We start from the raw sequence: 20,701 nt of genomic DNA on the forward strand, positions 1-20,701 counted from the left end.
GCACTGCTCGTGGCCCGTGGACATGGCCCAGAGCAGGTGGAGCCCTGCTGACAGGCTGTGCCGTGTGCCTGCAGTCCCGAGTAGGTGTTTTTGTGGGGAAGGTGGAAAGAGGGAGGTTTTTTTGTTTTGTCAGCGAGTGGGAGAAGTATTGAAGTTGTAAAGAACATCGGGAGCGTAGGGTGGAGGGGGGAGAATAGAGGGTTTGCAGCACTGTAATTTCCCCCAGGGCAGAGATCTCGGAACAGTATTTAACAGGCTATAGACTGTGCAATACTTAAAACAAATAGATGGAAATGAGTCTTTCTTCTATTAATATGGCCTAGCCCTCAGGAACAGTGCTAAAATGGGTTTGCAAGGCACAATTACCGCAGAGCCCTGTCAGGCTGCTGTTAATTCCTCCAGGCAGAGCTCGGTGTTTTGCTGCCTTCAGCCAGCCATTCATTTGTCCGCCCACAGCGCGGAGCCCCCGGCGGCAGCGGGAGCGCCAGAGCCGCTTCCCGGCGCTGGGAAGGGGGAGCTGCTGAGGCAGAGCCTTACCCAGGGCCCGAAATAGCAGCCCCTGCCTGCCTCAGGGCTCTGGCACCAGCCACGGCAACCCCAAAATGCACTCGGGCTGCTCTGGGTGCTTAGGGGGATTCTTGCCTTGGATTCTGTGAAAAACATTCTTTTGAAACAAGGTATGTGTTAATGCCTTCGCTGGAGTGTGGAGGGAAGAGTTTGAATTGTGAGTTCGAGGTAAAGTTGATCCTAAAAGCTAGATTTGAGGAATTATTTCAGGACTGTTGTAACAGCAATATGAATTTACCTTTCGGAGGCACAGCTTGGTTTAGAGTTGCACTTTGATTTGTTTTTCTGTTATTTTGTGGACTTGTCTTCAGAGAAAATGAAATTTTTATTTCTCAGCCAGGTGGTGGAGTCTTCTTCCTCAGCCCTTGTACTGTATCATTTATCCAAGAAGTTCAAAACATGCAAAGCTGGGAGGTTTCAGCTCCTTTCCTGTGAGCTAAGATACATTTCAGTGTCCCTATCACAGAAGGTTGAGGCACGGGGAGCAGTTGTGAGTTAGGACAGGTCTCGAGGAGGCAGTGGCAGACCCAAGGAGCAGAGTGAAGGTGACCTGCCTTGCAGTGCTGCGATCTGGCTGTCACCTGATACGGGCTCTGTGGAGAGGCTCTGGTGTCATTTACCATCCGAGTCCAGCCAAGCTGGGGCTCGTCCTTCAGCTCCTTTGCAGGAGCTTTTCCAACGCCAGCCCAGCAGCAGCCCTGGCTTGGCAGAGCAGGGAAATGCAGGACGAGGTCCCCAGCCAAAGGCTGCTGCTGCAGCAAGTTCCCAGTGCCCGGCACAGAGTCCCGGAGCTGCCTCCCCGTCAGGCACGGGCTGGGCTGTTCATTGTGCAAACAGCCTCCTTCCTCTCCATGCCAGCCCGAGGGACACGGCAATGGCAGAGTTTATTATAAACTGAGTGGAGGAACAGACTATTGCTGGAGGAGATCCAGGGTTATAAAAGATTGGAGCGGGGAGGGGGAGGAGGAGGGAACAGGACATAATTTGTGTTTGTGTGTGAGGGGGTGCAGACTGTTGGTTTCAGCGAGGCATTCCCCAAACCCTCAGGACCTCTGCCTGGTTTTGGTGGGATTTTGTGCAGTGCATCCCGTGCTGTGTCAAAGCCCACTTACTTTTTATTGTATCAATCATCCTCTTTATGCAGCACCACGACTCGGAGAACGCTTGCAGGTCCTGTTGTGAATGAGCTGCGCTTGCTGCCAGCTCAGCCTAGTTACTGCTGTAACTTAGTCTGGGGGATGGGAGAAAAAGGTTGCTGCTACTTTAAATATAATGCATTAAGAGGATGCTGGAAAAAGGCCTGCATGCTGTAATACCCAGCCATCGAGTTGGAAAAGGAGCCAGATGTAATACAAAAGAAGAAACACAGCCTCTTATGGATGCTGCACTAATTCATAAATCAGGTGAATCAGCTTAGGCAACTGCTGTGTTTTTATGCCTCTGCTGCATGGAGAACTGCATGTTGGATGCTTTTATTTGAAGTAATGGAACCAGATAATCCTTTGGACCAGGACAACTCCAATGGTAAGAAGTAGGAAACATAGAAGAGAGAGGGGAAAAAAAGGATAATGAGAGTGTCTGAGTTGCCCATCCTGCTAAAGGCATAGGGGTAGGCATGTGTTTGTACTGTCTTCTGCATGGATAAGTGGAAATGAATGTGGGAATGTGCTTCACAAGAGCTTAGAAATCCCTCTGTTTACAGGGGCTGGAGACAAACATGTAGTAGACTGATACATTGAGATATTTATTCTGCTGGAAGGAGCAGCAGGCAGGCAGCATTAAGCTGTCTCCTGAGCAGTCTGTGCAGAGGGAACAGGGACCTGTGCATTCCACCTTATTCAGCTTGGGGGGCTTTTTGCCACTGAGAGAGAATGGAACTTTGTGCTGTATGTGCTGTCAGATGTAGCATTTGGGAACAGATTCTTTATCTGCAGAAAGCTTTCCTACAGGCAGATGCATGAGTAATTTACTTAGGAGGATATATTTAGCCAAGGACCACATAAATTCGCCCTGGAATTAAAGTACATGGTTAAAAATGCAGCTATTCCATGGATTTATTGCATTCCACATGCTGATGTTCTGCTATCCAGTCTATTGGAAAGCACACAAAAAAACATAAATTGAGGGGAAAAGTTGTTTGCAAGTCTCATTTCTCTGTTAGTGAAGAGAATTGGCTGCATTGAGGACAACAAAGTATTCATGTTTATGAAAACAATTTCAGATGGTGATTTTTGGAATAAATTGATTCTCAACTGTTTAATATGCATTCAGTATATTCTGAATACAGCTTGAAATCCACTAACTATTCCACTTCCCACATAAATATTGTTCAGGAAGTAGTTATGGATTTCCCACAGCATATTCTCTGCTGGTAAACAGAGCTTCAAGTCCAACACAACTGCAGTTTTAATATCACAGAGACCTAAAACTGTGTGGAAAGAATGTGGTTAAGGGAATGAAGTAACATTTAAACTATGTGAACAGTTGACTGGGCACATATAAGTAGGCAGCACTGCTTTACTTGGGGCTCTGTGCCCTGCTGAAATAGAACTTAAAATAATCAAGGACAGATTTCAGTGGTGTTTCAAATGATGATATTTGCATGAAAATATTAAGAGGGGAGTCTCACACTTCTTATTTCTCTTTTCTATTCTATTTCATATGTAGTTATATTGATTCCTCTCTGGAAGAACAGCATCTACCTCTCATGTCTCATACCTCCTCTTAGACACTGAGACACAGAATTAAATCTCATTTTCTTTCCAGCAGGAAGTTTTAGGATTTCAGAGAAGTGCATGCAGAGTTGAGCTGATATTAACAAACATGTAAGCAGGTGTTCTTGCCCATCCCAGTGTTAGAATCTGGCATTTAGGAGTCACAGAGAGTGTCTGGGTTCTGAGGGAAATACAAGTTTAACTTTATTTTCTCTAATATGTTAAATTCCTCATTAAATTTAGAATGCATAATTTAAGATACATAGGTTCTCATTCTTTTCTTACAGACATCTGAAGTATATTCTGTCACATTGTGTAGAAACTTCGTTTTCCTACAAAATATTTGAATAAGTCAGCAAACACTGGGAAGGTTCATAGGCTGGGAAATGAGAGATAAGCAAGCACTGCTGGTACCAAGGATCTGGGGAAAAATTTCATTGCTTCCCCTTCCTATGTAAACCCCCATCTTCTTTTAGTTGTGTTTAAATTTCTTCGATTTTTTACCTATCTCATTGTAAACAAATGGGTTGAACCATTTATTGATCACAAGGTCAGTTCCTTCCCTGTGCTGCTGCTGGAGCTGCAGGACTGAGCGACTCAGCTGCTGCTCTGAGATCCCAGGCATTGTTTTGCATGAATTCAGTAAACAGAAAGTTCTGAGAAATCAGCCAGCAGAGTGCTGTTCAGGAAGATTTGCCCCTTGAGAACGTTCTGTTGTTCTGGAAGCTGCTCCTTGGTCCCTTGGATATCCAGCAGCTCTGGACATGCTGGGAGCTGTTGTGTTTATCCAAGTGGGCTACTCATGTGACAAGTCTTAATGCCTTGGGGAGTGACCATGACTTAAAACTCCTGTGCTTGCTGGAAAAGTGCCTGTTTACCTTCAAGAATGCCAAATCAAATCCCCTTTTCTGCCAGCCAAATGAAGTCCATTCTTTAATTTTTGCTCTACCTGTGGGTTAACCCTCTACCTTAAAATTCAGCCCTGGTTCCTTCTGTGTTGCTTATTCCCAGCACAATCAAGAGATGACTAATGACAGAAAAAGCTGTTCTGAAGAATTTGTGGCAATAATGTATTGAGAGTTGCTTTTTGTGCCTCCTGCAGCCCTTCCATTTGCTTACTGACCTGCATGAATTCAGCTCACAGGACGGTGGTGGAATATTCAACACTGGGAAGCTGTCTCTCATTTCTTAGCACAGGAGGTTTTTTCCTAAACAAATTAAGTTGCCAACTTTTCATGGAGATGCCTCATAGATTTATTATTGCTTGTAGCTGAGCAGGGAATCACCACTCATTTATGTGGGGGCCTGACATGAGATTTAAGAGCTGTGTTGGTTGCCTTGACGTAACAGCCCCTGGAATAAACCCTGTGGGTTTTGCATCACCTGTGGGTGCAGTGCTTACTGGATTTTTCTCTGTGGTTCTCCAGGGAGCTGCAGTGCTTGACTGCCTTGAACACAGCCTGACAGGCTGCTCTTCATTTGGAGATTTGTGCAGGGAGTTCTGTAACTTTTCTCCTCCACATGGGATAAAGGCTCACAGAAACTTACAGGTTCTCATATGGCTTATAAAAATCATTAAAGCAACCCCCACATTATTTTCTCCTTCTCCCCCACCCATTATTTTCTTTCCATTCTCTGGAATGCAGGCATGTAGAGAAACATTATTGTCATTTTGTGGTGGCTCACAGCTCTGAGTTTTTGAAGTGTTCTTTTTAATGTAGTGACATGGATTTACTTCTTTTCACCAAAAAAAAAATTCTTGGAAGAAACTTGCTGAAGAATGTGCTGATTCTGAAACCATAACCCTAAATTACCCATTTTGGAGGGATGACATATCAGAGCTAGGGATTTCTCTTTTGTACTATAGCCACTTGCTGCTCCACAAATAAAAGACAGCTCAGCAGCTTTCTGCAAGCTGCTCAAGATTTATAAGATGTTTTATTTGTGTGCAAACTCTTGAGTACAAAATATCTATGAATTATGTATTCTTTGTGTCTTCTAATTGCTCAGATCTCAGTTTGTACAGCTCTTGTCAGCACTGGAACCACCTCTGAGTTTATTCTTTTCTGTGTCCTGACAATATTTCTTTGTGATTCAGTTGTTAATCCTTAAAGAGCACAAGATTTTTATTAGACTTTTTGAACAACCTTGTAGACCAGATCCCAGCTACTGGTTTTGGTGGAATCATATTCCCTACACAATAGGTGTGAATCACAGATGCAGATTTTGTGCCACAAAGAAATGAAATTAAACCATTGTGCTTTAATAACACAATAATTACAGCATATTTTTTCCAGTCTCTGACGTGCACATTGAGCCAGGTGAATTACTTGGATGGCAGCCAAGCTTGAACTTTGCTGTTGGTAATTGAGATTCTTCAGGCACTGTTCGAGGGCAGTAATGACATCCTGGCCTCAATGACACCTTGGCCTGCAATAGAAATCACACCTGGTAGAGAGAAAAGCTGAAGCAAGGATTGGAAACACAGGATTTTTTGTAGGTTATGTGTGGTAGCAGAGTTGAGTGGGAAAGCTCCAGAGGAATGGGAGCTCAAGGATTGAGCAGATTACTGCACAATGATTTGTAGATGCATTCTGTAATTTCCAGCTTGGAAATTGAGTTGGGGACAACCATTGCATGCAGTGGCTTCCTCTCAGTCCCTGCTGAATTCAGGAGAAGGGGGCAGAGCAGTCAATAAATGAGCATCCCACTGGATTATGGGCATTTAACAAGGGAGAGCCACCCAGATGGAATCCTGAAGGAACATCCAACGAATGGAATGTAACCATCCATACTTGGAGGTGATGGAAATAGTCACAGTCATCTCTTGGTTCTTTGGAACTAACGAAAAGGGTCTTTTCCTAGTCAGGCCTCTCTATATTTCTCCTAAAAGAGAGGAACTTCAGATCATTGTGAGGGATCCTCCCAGATCCATCTGTTCCACACAGCACTGCCAGTCTCCCTCAGAACTTTCTACATCAGCCAGAGCTGGAAGGGGAATTCACCATAACTGGATGGGATGGAAGAGTGCACAGGAAGGGATTTCCTGGGAGCAGAGATGAGGAGGAGCTCCAAGCATACATTTGATGTATCCAGGTGTTTATAGGTGAGAAGTTTTTCCATTAATGAGACTCTGCTAGCAGCTGAAAGGAACTGGAGGAGCCCAGAGGGAAGTGTCCCTTGTTAATGAGATCTGAGCCCCACAGTTTGACCCAGTGGGGTTTCTGAACCCTCCAGCCAAGGGTTGTTGGGATGCCATTGGTGAAACTCAGCTGTTGGCCAAGAGCCTCCTCTGCTGGTGCTGCCCAGAGAGATGGATGGGTGCTGGTGCCTCCCATCCCTGGCTAACAAATCCACCCTAGGGATGGATGTACAGAATGAAGAGCTGCTTACCCTGAGCCGGTGTTCTTTGTGACATCCAAATGGGACATTTGCCCAGGAGGTTCCTCAGGCATACACGGGGTTATCCCAGCACTTGGAGCATTGTGGGGATCCTGTTTGGATTTAGATGTGCTTCCTCTCTGAGCATCTCCAAGGAACCAGCACATGGCAAAGCTGTAATTGCAGAGCATTCCTCCTGCTGGTAGAGGCTCGGAGGCCCAGCATATGCCTCGCTCAGTGAGTCAGTTGTCAACATGATTTTGGCTGCTATGGAGCTTAGTGCAGGGATCAGAAAACACCTGCCAAAATGAGGCTTCAGAAAATGTTTGTTTTCTAGCAGATCTAGATATGCCTCTAGTTTTGTTTTACACCTTTGAACACTTCTCTAGCTGCAGCTGGAGGTTGGTGGGCAGCTGTGGCAGATGTTACAACACCAGCCCTTGTTCTTTGTGCTGGAGCTGCTTGTGTGGGTTTGTTTGCTTAGCGTTGGGTGGGCAGGGCCTGGCTGATGGAGCAAAGCAATGCCTCTGGATGTGGGTCCTGCTCTGAGTCCTAGGGAGAAACCCTGATACTTTGATGCAAATAGCATTCTCTTATTTGGTCCAGAATGAATAAAAAGGAAAAAAAAAGACAAAATAATAATAGTAAAAGTTAGTCCAGAGTTCACAAAATTTTATTGTCTCTCTGACTGGCCCTGTGTTTGCAGAAGTGCTGTTAGAGCCTTTCTCCTGGCAGGGAGAATATCCCTGAAGAGTTTTTCACAGTCCATGTGTCAGACAGGAATGCAAAGGATCAATTTACAGCCAGAGACAAAGATCTGAAAATGTCCGGGGGGACCTGGGGGAATGTTTCTCACCCCAGACAGTTTCAGTGATGGAAGTGATCCCGTTTGCCCGGGGTCCAGCCCTGAGCAGCAGCAGTAAAAGCAGCAGAGGCTGTGCTGCAGCAGAGCTGGGGCAGGAGCACCAAGCACAGCACAACCTCCCCACAATCACTTCTGTACAGAGCTGGAGAGAATTCCAGCATGTTGAGGAGAGCTCAGGAGTGCACCACGGTGTTCCAGGGAGAGCCTGGGTGCTGTGCCTGTTTCCATGAGGAACTGGCTTTGTTCAGCTGGTCATCCTTTATTATTGGGTTGCAGCTGTCAGAAAAAGCAGGCAATGAGCTGAGGAGTTGTATTTAGAAGTGCCCTCTGGATGGGATGGTTTGGAAGTTGCACAGAGCAGTTGGAAGTAGTTTCCAGTTCAGTTTGGCCAGTTTTTTGATAATGGTTTTACTTCCCCTGAAAGCTGGTAGTAATTTTCTTTTCATATATTCTTAGAGATAATTGTTTTATTGTCATTTAAAGTTTCCTGGTAAACTTCAGGCAAAACCAGAGGATGTATTAATCTATTTCATGTCATTTGCAACAGGGTCTGTAAAGTCAGGCCTTAATCTTAGAAATGTATATTGATGTATTCAGCAGAAGATGGCATGAGGGGTTTGTCTGAGTTGCCTGCAAGAGCACAGGCACAGTTCATCCTTTGTTTTGACTCTTACAAATGATTGTTGTTTTTAAGACTGGAAAAAAAAAAAAAGGTTTAACTGTTGTGACTTGAAACCCAAGATGAAGCTGATCACACAAACTCAAGGCACAGAAAAAGTGATCAGCGTTTAGGATTTAGGGAGAAAAGCAGGTGCATTCAAGTTGAACCCAGTGCAGAGCACACTGAGGGCTCTGACCCGCCTGCCTGTGCCTCTGCCGAGGAGAGAGGCAGGTTTTATTTTCCCTGCTTATTCATTTTCTGAGTCATTCATCTTGTGCTATAGCTATTGAAAACTGTAACAGAGTCTGGGAAGCACTTGGCTTTTGAATGCTGCCTCCTGATTGGGCTGGGGAATGCTGCTGTTCGGGAATAATGTGTGAATACCATCTGCTCCGAGGAGCCGGAGCCTCCGTGGATTCTGCTGGAGAGGCACCTTCAGCCAGGACTGCAGGCACGGGGAGCACGCCTGCCTTCCCTCTTTCTTACCCAAACTTTTACTTGGCGCTGGATTTCCTTTCTGTTTCCCTCTGGAACTTTTTTTGTGCTTTGCCTGAAGGCTGAGTTGCTTCTCCTGTGGGTTTTGGAGGTGTTTTTCCTTTATTTTTTTCCCTGTGAGGGATTTCTTCTGGGGTTCAGCATGCACACCAAGCCGGGAAGTAAATCAGGGAGTTTTGCAGCTGTTTATTGCAGCACGAGAGTTAACGTGGAATGTCTGGGTTGCTTTGAGAAACTACTTCCAAAAATTTGACCTGCTTGTAAGAAGGTAAGCAGGGAAAGACTTTGGAATTTCGGGACTGACTTTCTACTTGCAGGGGGGGTTGGTTTTTTTAGGAATGAATGTGAATCATTTGCAGTGTACAGTTGCCTCCTAGCAATGCCTGGGATCAAAGACTGGGTTTGTCTCTGAATTTCTTTAATGAGCAGAGTTGGAACAATGATTGTCTCTTTCTCTTTTGTGTAGCAATTGTTTTACAATAAGTCTTAACCCAAACTTTCTGCAGTGCGAGTGTAATTATAATTCAGAACAGCAGCTCATTTTTGGGTTTGTATCTTTATGCAGAGAACTCTCAGGTCTCATTTTCCTGCTTATGGAATCTCTTTTTCTGTTATCTCAGACCAAGCACAGTTAGTTTGCAGCAGTCTGTATTTCCTCTAGCAGAGGACAAGATGTAGTTTGTGAGCCTGTTAAATCCTGCCCACTAATGACCTGCTGAGAGAGCTGGGGCCATTCCTTCACCTCAGGACAGCAGAGCTGGGGCCACCACTCTCTCCCTGCTAGCACATCCTGAACTCTTGCATGTGACCTCTAAAATATGGGTATGAATTCTTTTTCTGCAGTATGTGTTCCAGTCAGACTCTTCTATATCTACACAAAACAAAGTTAGCAAAGGGAGGGCAAGAAATATTAATGGTTTGTAAAATCCTGTCCCTCCTTCCAGTGAGCCACATTATTCATTTTACTGTGGTCTGTTCAAGTGGGAAATCTGCAAAAAATAGTTCAAAGACTTTGCTGAAGACTCACTGTAATTTATTTTTGACAAATACCTGATTTTTAGCTTTTTTTGTGTTGGTGGGTTAATGGTAACTGTGCAGCAAGTGTGTGACTTGTTTACTGATATGTACTACAAGGCAAATGTTCAGTACCTGTAATTAAGGGAGCAGTAGATTTATGTAACTGATGCTTGATCTGACCTGAACTTTTTCTACCCAGTCGAGTTCAGGTAAACAGGAGAGGGTTGTGCTCCTGCTGTGCTTCCTTGCACCCAGGCACCAGCGTGGAGCAAATGTTCCAGAGTACAGCAAGGAGCTGTTGCACTGACAGGGAGGCATCTTTTCACTTAGTCATTATCCTGGCCCACTGCCAGATCATCAAAAGCAGCTCCTTTAATGAAGAAAAAACTTGCTTTGCTGTAATTAGGAAAAGTGTGGCAAGTCACGGAAGGAATTGGGAGCTGGGCTTTGATGATCCCTGTGGGTCCCTTCCAGCCCAGGATATTCCATGGTTCTGTGAAGGAATGCCTGGATCCCACCAAGCTCAGCACCAGGACAGTCCATCAGCTGGAGGGCACTGGGCTTGCTGGGGACATGGACATGTGGGCTGAGGTCTCACTGTGTGCCTCTCCTCTTATGGATGCTCAAAAACCTTTGAAAGGTCTGGTGTGCACCAGTCCCAGTGGGGTTTCCAGTAATATCTCATTTTGGGGACAGAAAAGCTATTTCTTATTAATTGATAATAATAATAACAACAACAACAACAATAAATGCTCACTTAGTTCCATTTTGCTGGAATTGCATTGTCAGTCATAGATTTTCCAGCCTGTCACTGGGCTCTTGGGTGATGATTATAATGAGGAATGGAATCCTGACCTCTGAACTCCACAGGATCTCTTCCATTCCACACCTGGCTCCAGAAGGTTCCTCAGCCACTGGCAGGGGGGACCAATAGAATGTGGGATGTGGAATCAGAGCTCTGCAGTTCCGTGGGATGTCCATATGCACCCTCAGATCAAACACCAGCTGGTTGGAAAGATGTGTTTATTTTTTGCTTTTCATGCTTCATCCAACAGCCGTTCCTTGGTTCACTGGCCTGACTGTGATAAATATTTTTGCAAGGGTAGAGTTTCCTGGCTGTAACCCTTCTGCAGAGGGTTCCTGCTGGATCCCTCCCAAACCCCTCCACAACTTAGCACTGGTCAATATTTCCTTTTAATGGCATCCTGTGTAGCTGCAAAGCACTTTTTGTCTGCCTGCCTGTGGCTGATGTGCTGCTCTCATCATCAGCTCTGCAATGCTCCAGTGTTCTTCCCTCTCTAATCCAGATAACTTCATGCTAGCTTAAATGTGCTGCTTTTATCCTCTTCTTCTGAAGGGGGGCTGAGTTAGAACTGCCTTGTCCAGGGTCACACACAGGGAGATTTTCTCATGGTACTGCAGTGGCACAGCATCTCCTGTGTTCCCCATTAGTCCTTTGCCATTCTTCTTGCTCCACAGTCTTCCTCCTTGCCCATCTCCCTTTCTTTGCTCTTCTTCCCAATTATAAATTTCTGGAGGACATTTGTCATTTTGCTGTGGAGAGCACAATCCACCTGGCATGTCTTGGGAGTCTGGAAAATCTCAGCACAGGTTATTCAGCAGGCCAGGATTTTTGTTTCCTTGAAGATGAAGAATTCTCATTTTCACTACAAGAAATTACTTTATTTTGCTAAAGGAGCAACTCTGGCAATGCAACATCATTGTATATTTACAGACTAATTTCAGAAATCCACACAGATTCCTTTCCTCTTCTCCACCACCACAACTCTCTTGTCTGACTTGGTTGCCAGAGTTTCTCTGGGAGTTCAGTCTCACTTAATTCACAAAGAATGTGGCTCCTTCTGCCATACTCAGTGCCTGGAGTCTAAATCAGGACATTTCTGGTGAACTTCAGCTTGAGATAAGTCTGACCTACCTAGAATTGAGGTTTCCAGACCCAGAGTGATGAGACTCTGCCATTACCACGAAGTTCTCTGCCTGTATCTGTGCTAGCCTTGCCTTTTATATAATCTAATAGTCCTTTGCCAAGGAGTAAAATGTAATAGGAACTATTTTTGTGATTTTGGGAGTATTTTTGCTGGCTCTGAGCTCCTTGGAATAGATGCCGCCTCCTGTTATGATGTCACCGCTCCTGGTGCTTGCCAGTAGACTATCAACATTTTCAAAATCAAGATAAGAAAATCAAGATAAAAAACTGGTATTTTGTCTCCATGTAGGTCAGATGAAGCACAAAAACCAGTTTTTTAACAGAAGAGGAACATTGATGGGGAGAGAAGGATTTCAGAGAAACTGGAACAATCCAGTGGCAAGCACAGGAGACCAGAGAGTTCCTGGTTTCTGGTTCAGACTATGTGAAACCATTTTGCAGAGCAGCTGTGGAAGTGAAAATCAGCAAAAGGAGGGCTGGTTTAGAATTGCCTCATGGAAATTTTGGAAGTCTTTCTTTCTCTCAAGGAATTTCAGCCCACATCTTCTCTTTTGTCACAGGAAACTGCCAACAGCCTGCCCTGGGCTGGCCTGTCCTTACATCCCTGACCCAGAATGTCATTCTGGGAATGGTACAGAGTGACTGGAGCAGGGACTCCAACAAATCTTGGGAATTTAGTCTTGGAAAAAGTGTAGCCAGAGCTTCATGGCAATTTTGTGAGGGGCTTTTGAATGCTCAAACCCTGATTTCCTACTCCCTTGTTCTGAGATTGTAATTTTTAATTCAGGAGCAGAGAACTGAAGGCAAAGAATAATGTCAGTTGGGATGAGGCTTGTACTAAACTTCCAGCTGCAGCCCCATCTAACAGTGCTGAAATTAAATGGCTTAAGGACAGTGTGGAAGAACTGAACCTCTGGAGTAAAGTCAAGGTTTGAGAATTGGAGTCTTTTTTTAGTATTTTTGGTTAAAAAAATACTAAAGACCTTTTGAGATTGCTGTTGTTTTATGTGCCTTTGGAAAGTGCTGCCTGACTTCTTCATCTCAGGCATTTGAGCCATCTAAGAGCAACTTGGTGTATTTTTCTAAGTCTTGTTTTGTGAATGTTAGTGCTTTGTCAGTAAATCAGTTCAGTTCTGGTTCTTACTATCATTTTCCTTGCAAAGGGATCCCTCATCAAGAAATGTTCTTGAATATTTTAAGCTAATTATATATGTACATATTTTGGTGTTGGGTAGAGATTAAATATAAATTAAAAACCAACACAGAGAAACATATTCCCCAATGGATTGTAAAAAACTTTCTCCCACTGTAAAGAACTTGTGTCCCAGCAGATGTAACATGGATATTTTGAGAGCACTGGAATGTTTAAGGGTTAAGAGATGGCTCTCACAGATGCTTTGGATGTGTTCTCTAGAGGCCAAGCCAAGGAACAGTGTGTCCTGTCCTTTTGTCTGTCCTGATTTCTAATGAGTCAATCCCTGATTTTCCTCCAATGAATGGACAGATACACACCTTAAGAGAAAAGATACTCATGTCTCTGTTCATGATCTTCCATGTTTCAGGGAACATTGAAAACTTCCAACCCTTTCTTTGTTGTTTCTTCTTTTACCACTTGAAAATGTTCTTGGGAGATTTTATCTTGCTCTGTGGATTGCTGGGTGCATTAACACAGCTTCTGCTTGCCAGAGCTCTCACTAAGCAGAACTGGTTTCAATAAATCATTGGAACTTTGGAAAGTCTGGAGTTCCAGTCATGGCAGCTCAGAAGAGGGAGGGGGAAACAGGAATACAAGAGCTTTTGCAGCTGGGAAAGAGCAAAGGTAATTCTCCACAGAGGAGTCTGAACAGAGAGGTCTCTGATGGAAGGCTGGGGGTATCATTCTCTTACAGGCTGGATTAATATTTCATCCAAAGAGGTGGAACAAAGTCTTGTTCTGGTTGAGAGTGGAGGAAGTGAGTGATTCAGCTTATTTTGTCAGGCATCTCCCTGCCTGTGAGAAGGTGCAGCACAGCATTTTTGTAGCCATGGAGAAGGAGTGCTGTGTCTGGAGTGCCAGTTGGAGATGCTGGAGCAGTTGCTTGGCCTTTGTCTCAGGTCTGTGCAGCTGATCCCTGCCTTGCTTTCCTGAGCAGTAAAATCTCCACTCCAGATTTAAATCTCCCTTTGTCAGTGATTGAGGCTCATACCCAGCACCTCTATTTCATTCATATCCAAACTGCTCAAGATTACCTGTGTCTGTCAAGGTTTGAAGTAGTGATCTTCTTATTTCTAATAAATCCTTTAGCATGAAACTGGCTTTAATCCCCCTTTGCTATTCCTGTTCCCGTCCAGGGTAAGCTTGGAAGGGGGTTTTTTTGTTGGTTTTTTTTTTTTTTTTTTTAATTGCTACTTGCTCTCATAAGCCATACGATGCTTTTGATAACAGTCATCAAATTTTACAGCTATCACTATAATCTCAGTGCTGTTAACCATCTGCATCTCTCCTCGTGTTCTATAGAAACTGAGGAGAAAACAAATACGTGGTTAATTTTAGCACATCACTCCTTTTAATGGATTCTGTGTCCCAAGTAGCAGCACTGTTTAATGTGTCTGCAAACAACCTCATGGAAAGGAGGAAGAATCCACACACAAGGACATTCCTTAATGGTTTCCAGCCCTTAGGGCTGCATTGCAGTGGTCAGGAGTGGGCTGCAAAGGGTTTGAGTCCTACAAAAGGACCTGTTTGTTTGAGTTATAACTTCTGTAAGTTGTAACCTCTGTTTGGGGATTTTAATTCCATGGAATCTGAACTTGAGACATCATCAGACGAAGTCAGGTGAAGAGTCCACCTGTGTCTGTGCCTGGTGATGAGCTGTGAGCAGTAATGAGCAGAGCAGGGAAAGGGGAGAAATCTCACTTGAATATAGAGAAATGTGGGCAAAAAGTGTGGAGAAGCTGTGCTCTGTGAACAGGCAGGCAGGATGGACACAGGCCTGGGATCCAGGGCTGGGATCCTCCCCTTTGGTCCTGGAAAAGGCAGAGGCAGCTGGAGAGGAGCAGTGGCCCAGCTATCGGGGCAGCCCATGCCCACAGCCCATGGCTTTAGGGAGCCATTTATCCTCCTCACTTCCCAGCATCCAGCCCTGAGGAAGGGCTGCCAGATGTCACACCTCATACAGGATTTCCTGTGCTTCACCTCAGATCCTGGGATTTGTTTAAACCATGTGCAGTATTACCTTCCTTGTGCCTGAGCTGAAAGATGGGAATCACTTGACAGGCAGTGACCTCCCAGTCTGTGCTTCCCCAGCTGCCTTGGCTGTTCAGGAGCCAGAGGAGGTCCCGTGGTGCTGGACAGGTGGGGATGCAGCTCTGGCATCTCTCCATGGCCAGGGAACACTCCTGCTCGTGGCAGGGCCTCCCTGGGGAGTGTCAGCCCCTCTGCTCTGACACCCAGGCCTGCCAGAAGCACCACACCCTTCACTAAGGTCACTCTGCTGCTGCTGACCTTCGGGAGTGCCAGCTGCTCTGCAGTGCTGTCTCACCTGAACAACGCACAGGAATGTGCCCTTCAGTGAAATATACATTACAGTAGGCTCAAGTTAAATATTTTTTTTAAATTACCCCCCCAAAGGATGTGAAGAGAAAGCTGTATCTCACTGTGTTGTTTAACTTGTTATGTTATGAAAACCACAAAGGAAAGGGTTTATTATTAAAGTAATGATAAAATACAACAGAGGGACTGAGTCAGAGATAGGACTGCCTTGAGAGAAAAATTACCATTTCATTTAGGCTTCACTGGAGTGCTCAGGATTGGTGTTTAAGATGTCACCAAAACCTTCCAGTATTATATTTAACCATTATGGAGACATAGAAGGGGCCCCACAATAAAAATGATCTATTTGAAATTTTCTGATCATAGTGCTTTAACCTTTATGTTGCTGACACCCAAGATTCAAATAGAAATGCACACTGAAACTCTGTAATTTTATATATTCCAATTTTTTATAGGAATCCATTTAAAATTACACAAGAAACCTCTCTTCATCTTCTGAGTGTTCCACTGATTAGCATAATTTATAGCCAGTTTTGTGAATAAGGTGATTGTACCCAGGTGATTGCAAAAAGGTCTGTGGATCTCAGCTTTATAAATATTATTCTGAATCTGACTTTGTTAAAGTAATTGATGTAACATGAATCAGTGCTGTGCAGAGCTCTTCAAGTGCAGAGACCACACACTGTGTAATCTCTGGAGCCAGTCCTCATCATGCCTTTGCTTTTCTTAGCAACAAAATTAACTCCATCATTATAAAATTTAGCCAATACTTTACCTCTGCAGTCAGAATCTTCTCACATGAGATTCAGCCCACGCTCTAAATCCTGCCTTCCTTATGTGTCACTCTTTGCCTCAGAGAACTGGAAAAGTGACTTTGCAGTGGCTCAGCAGAGATGTTCTTACACCTGGAGGTGTTGCAGGGGAGCCCTGGGAGGCCCATGAAGCCCCTTCCACACTGTCTGTGGCAATCAGAAATCTCCAAGGCCTCTCCTTTGGAGGGTCCAGCCCCAGCTGGGAGCTCTGGGAAGGGAGGAAGAGCTTTGGCTCTGCAGGCAAAGCTGGAACTCAGGGTCAGCCAGGTGAGAGGAGGTGCCCAGGGCTGAGCAGCGACATTGGCACAGACAGTGACACCCCAGGCTGTGCTCAGCCTTGTGCTGGGCTGCACAATGAGCCCTGCAGAGCCTGGGTTACAGAATGAGCCCTGTCTCAGAGCCTGGGTTACAGAATGAGCCCTGCAGAGCCTGTGCTGGGTTACAGGATGAGCCCTGCAGAGCCTGTGCTGGGCTGCACAATGAGCCCTGCAGAGCCTGGGTTACAGGATGAGCCCTGCAGAGCCTGTGCTGGGCTGCACAATGAGCCCTGCAGAGCCTGGGTTACAGGATGAGCCCTGCAGAGCCTGGGTTACAGGATGAGCCCTGTCTCAGAGCCTGGGTTACAGGATGAGCCCTGTCTCAGAGCCTGGGTTACAGAATGAGCCCTGCAGAGCCTGTGTGGGGTTACAGAATGAGCCCTGTCTCAGAGCCTGGGTTACAGAATGAGCCCTGCAGAGCCTGGGTTACAGAATGAGCCCTGTCTCAGAGCCTGGGTTACAGAATGAGCCCTGCAGATCCTGGGTTACAGAATGAGCCCTGTCTCAGAGCCTGGGTTACAGAATGAGCCCTGTCTCAGAGCCTGGGTTAAGGAGTGAGCTCCACAGATCCTGAGCTGGGCTCCTCATGCAGCTGTTTGGCTGCTCAGGCTCCTTGTGCCATTGGATTCTTTCTCCCACGTTCTCTTCCTCCATGAACACAGAGCTGCCAGAAGGGCTGGACGGCTGCCCAAGAGCTTTTAAATTCTCTGGTTAGGAATTGGTGGGAACCTTGTGTTTGTGTTTCTCTAAAGAAGTTTTATGGCTTTTTCCTGGTGCTGCTCGTGACAAGGTCGCTTTGAGGGAGGAGGATGCAGGTCACCCACTGCCAGAGCCCCCTGTCAGCATGTGAGGGGTGACACAAAGGGGACAGGAGCTAAAATCTCCTGGAAACTTCGGGTGATGTTTCATCTTGAAGCAAATTCCTGGAGAACTGCTGAGATGAGAACAGGCACAGCTCTAAACCTGCATGTTTTATAATGGTGAGGTTCTGGGAGAAGCTGGAATGCTTCTTACAGGAGAGTAGGGAAATAAAGATTCCCAGCTGTTAATAATAACAAGCCAGGGATTCTTCTTGTTCAAGCTGGAGCAGAATTGCCTGGAAGTCCCTGGAGAATTCCAGTCCAGCACTAGACATTTGAAAGATTTGGATCCCGGTCTAAAATATTTCCACTGCTTGAGCGGATTTCCAAACTGAGCTTTTTTTATCATAATCCAGACAGAAAATGAAATTTGTGGTACAGTCAGCCATCAGCTGAAGTATTTTGAGAGGAGTATGGTGACTAGAGAGTCTGCTGTGTGTGCAGGTCCTGAGCATCCACTTGGGAATGGAAGAGACCTGAACACAACCTCGTGTGGTGCAGCTGGCTTTGAAGAAATCGTAGGAATCATGGGTTTGAGGTTCATTTATAGGAGAAAAAGAAAGGGAAAAAGAATGCAAAAGCCAGCATGGTTCAGTGTCTGGGCACATTTTCAAGGCCTCTTTTATTTTGAGTAATTAATTCTGTGTTTTATTAGTAATGAAAGCAAGGGCTATTTTGTGCAAGGCTGGAGCAGTTCAGGGTGACTCGGCAGGAAGTTAAACTGATGTAGCATTACTTCTGCAATTTATCACCTGCCTGTACTGCTTATTCAGAGTATAATACAAGTTTGTCATTGTTCAGAGCAATTATATTCTAAATTCACTTAATAATTACCTCTCAAACCAGAAAACTTTAAAGAAGTGATTCTTTTATAAGTAACTGGGAAAATCTCTAGCATGACATCTCTTCTTTGAGGCAGCGTAAATGCAAGCTGGCTTTTTGGTGATCTGTTTCAAATTAAGTGATTTCATTGCATAAATGTATGTACTGGGGCTTGAGTGTGGTGTGTCCAAATGCTTGCAGCCTTCTTACACATTTGTAATGATTCCAATAATTCCAAATTAGGGAGGGTTTTTTTATTTGGTGGATGAAAAATCTGTTCTATTTTGTCTTTGGTTAAGGGAACTCGAAATACTGGGTAGTATAAATGTGCAGCTTCAAAACTGGTCACAATTGTTGGTAGGACTGGTAGGCATGGCAGCTGAGCACAGACCAACCAACTTTTCTTTCCTGAACCTTTTTTCTGCTTCTCCAGGTGTGGAAGGGCCGGGGAGCTGCGGGGTCCCTGCAGCAGCCCCAGTGCTGACCCAGCTCTAATTGATTATCCCAGCCCAGCTCTGGGGGTCCTGCAGTCCCTGGCCAGGCCCTGCTGAGTTACTGCACAGCTTTAGGCAGCAGACTTTTACTGACTGCAGCAAATAAATTTGCTGTGCTTTATGGAGCAAGGAGAAGCTTGTTTTCTGAATTTTAATTGTCACAATAAATCGTGTTAAGATTGTGTTCTATTAGACTGCAGGAAATGAATGCGAGCGGTTCGGATCTGGACGTTGGTGGGAAGGTGTGCTGCTCACAGGGCTGCTGGAAAAAGAGTTTTCAAATCTGACTGAGCAATAATGAGGGTGGTAAGGATTGTAGAGATCTGGAGTGCAGCTTCCCAGGAATCCCCACTCAGTCTTGGGTTTACCTACAGGGATTCTCTTGTCCCACTGGGGACTGAGTGATGATGATTTTCTGCTTCACAGAGGAGAGGAAATATTTGCAATGGTGCTCAGAGAGCTCAGGCACAGGGAATGTGAGAGGGGAACTTGTGTCAGACTGGAATTCTGGACAGTGCTGAAGGATGAACCTCTGCTCTGGAGACAGGCTGACAGGGCCTGGACAAAAGGCTCCAGGGAGATCTTAGAGCCCCTTCCAGTGCCATAAGGGGCTTCAAGAGAGCTGAAGAAAAATGTTTTGATGCTGTGACTTGGGAATTTGGTGTTAATGAGTGCAGCAATGAAGATCATCAGATTTTATTCCCAGCCTTGTCCCTGCTCTCAGGGGAGGAATATTGGTTCATTTCACTGAGGGATGGCTGTGCCCCTTGGGATCAGGAAGGAGCTGCTCTCGTCCTGGCGCCGGGACAGAGTCCAGATCTTTATTTGCAGGATTAGAATGTTTTCTGAAATATAGGCCAGGTTGAAAGCTCTCCATTGCTGTATCTCCCAATGTTCTGCTGGAGAGCTGGAGTGATTGATGAGCATTTCTCCTTGCAATTACAGATGAGCAACAGCAACCCACAAATCATGGCACGCTGGGTAGGAGTTCCTGAGCCGCTCTCTGTAGTCTGGCCAGCAAATCATTAAATCAAGCGAGGATGAGCAAGGGGCTGCTGGATGTTCTCGCCTCAGCACAGCAGCTGAGAGAGCTGAGTAAGCTGCTGTCTGCCTGAATCAATCCCCACTCTGGGAGTTGAAACACTGCAGACATGAAGCCTGTCCGTGGCCACATAAAAGCTGCATTATGGCTGCGATTTAGGGGACTACGCCTAAAGCAGCTCTTTGAATCCCTAATCCTGGCATCTCTGAGGGAGGAAAGCAGGGAGGCTGTGCTCACATGTCTAAAACTTTCCTCCTGACCCTGACTCAAAGTGGGGGACCTGGCCTGCAGTGAAGCCAATCCATGGGGAGTTGATGTACAGTGTAAGTTGTAATGGGATTTTACAGTACAGATCCTAGTACATATATTTAATATCTGACAATTCAAATAGCTTGGCTGGCAAACACACTGAACATTGCCAGATTTCTATAAGATCCTGTGAATTCCTGACCTAGATATTCCTTGGAGGAGGGAATTCACGAGCAGGAGAGAGACATGAACCCAGTATAGTAGACTGGGCTCCTCACTCCTGATCCATTTCCCTTATTTCTTCTGAGTATCTTTAAAAACTGCAAAACTGGGTTAATAAAATGATTTAAGAAGATCAGCTTACTCTTAAAGTTGTTCCAAGTTCAGTCTTTATACAATTTACCTTATGCTTGGGGTACAGAATAATGAAAATCTAAACAAACAGAGCACTAAGCCTCAATCCTACATGTAAATCTGTGCACATGTGCTGCAAACAAGATAGCACCCATGGACAGATTTGTTTGTGTTGCCTTATAAGCCAAATGCTGTGGTTTTGCTTCTTTTATTTATTCAGTCCTGAAAGAATTTACTGTGAAATCCCACCAGGCAGAGATAAAGACTGGAAACCTGGTAATCTACAACTGTACAGGAGGGTCAGTTTATGGCCTGAATGTGCTGGAGAATTTAGATGTGGAGAGACTCTTTCATAGTGAACTGACATGAAAACCTGTATTATTTCAGGGCTTTGCAGCATGTAAATTGTGTTTATGATGAAGCTAAAGCTTGGAAAAACCAAACAGATCTAATCCAGATTTGCTATTCTGATGAATTTTTTCCTTCTCAAATGAATTCAGGATGTCAGATTATTCAGTCCCAACATGACAAGGGCAAGACAAATTAATTAGCTTAAGCTCCGTGGGTTGTT

At 45.0% G+C, this 20,701-nt stretch overlaps 1 protein-coding gene across 5 annotated transcripts in view; it reads left to right on the forward strand.

Moving 5' to 3' along the window:
- Window positions 1-1,580: 1,580 nt before the first annotated feature.
- Window positions 1,581-20,701, forward strand: part of DAB2IP (DAB2 interacting protein) — a 154,874-nt gene continuing 135,753 nt past the window's right edge. For 3 of the 5 annotated variants that reach the window (XM_058037903.1, XM_058037909.1, XM_058037906.1), the window contains exon 1: window positions 1,581-1,970. In XM_058037903.1, the coding sequence (XP_057893886.1) occupies window positions 1,853-1,970 (118 nt within the window). In that variant the 5' untranslated portion in view covers window positions 1,581-1,852. Of the gene's footprint in view, window positions 2,092-8,478; window positions 8,952-20,701 lie in introns of those variants that run through there. The other 2 variants (XM_058037905.1, XM_058037907.1) reach the window with 2 other exon arrangements.

The sequence above is a fragment of the Melospiza georgiana genome, chromosome 20, assembly GCF_028018845.1.
Source record: "Melospiza georgiana isolate bMelGeo1 chromosome 20, bMelGeo1.pri, whole genome shotgun sequence".
Taxonomy (NCBI): Eukaryota; Metazoa; Chordata; class Aves; order Passeriformes; family Passerellidae; genus Melospiza; species Melospiza georgiana.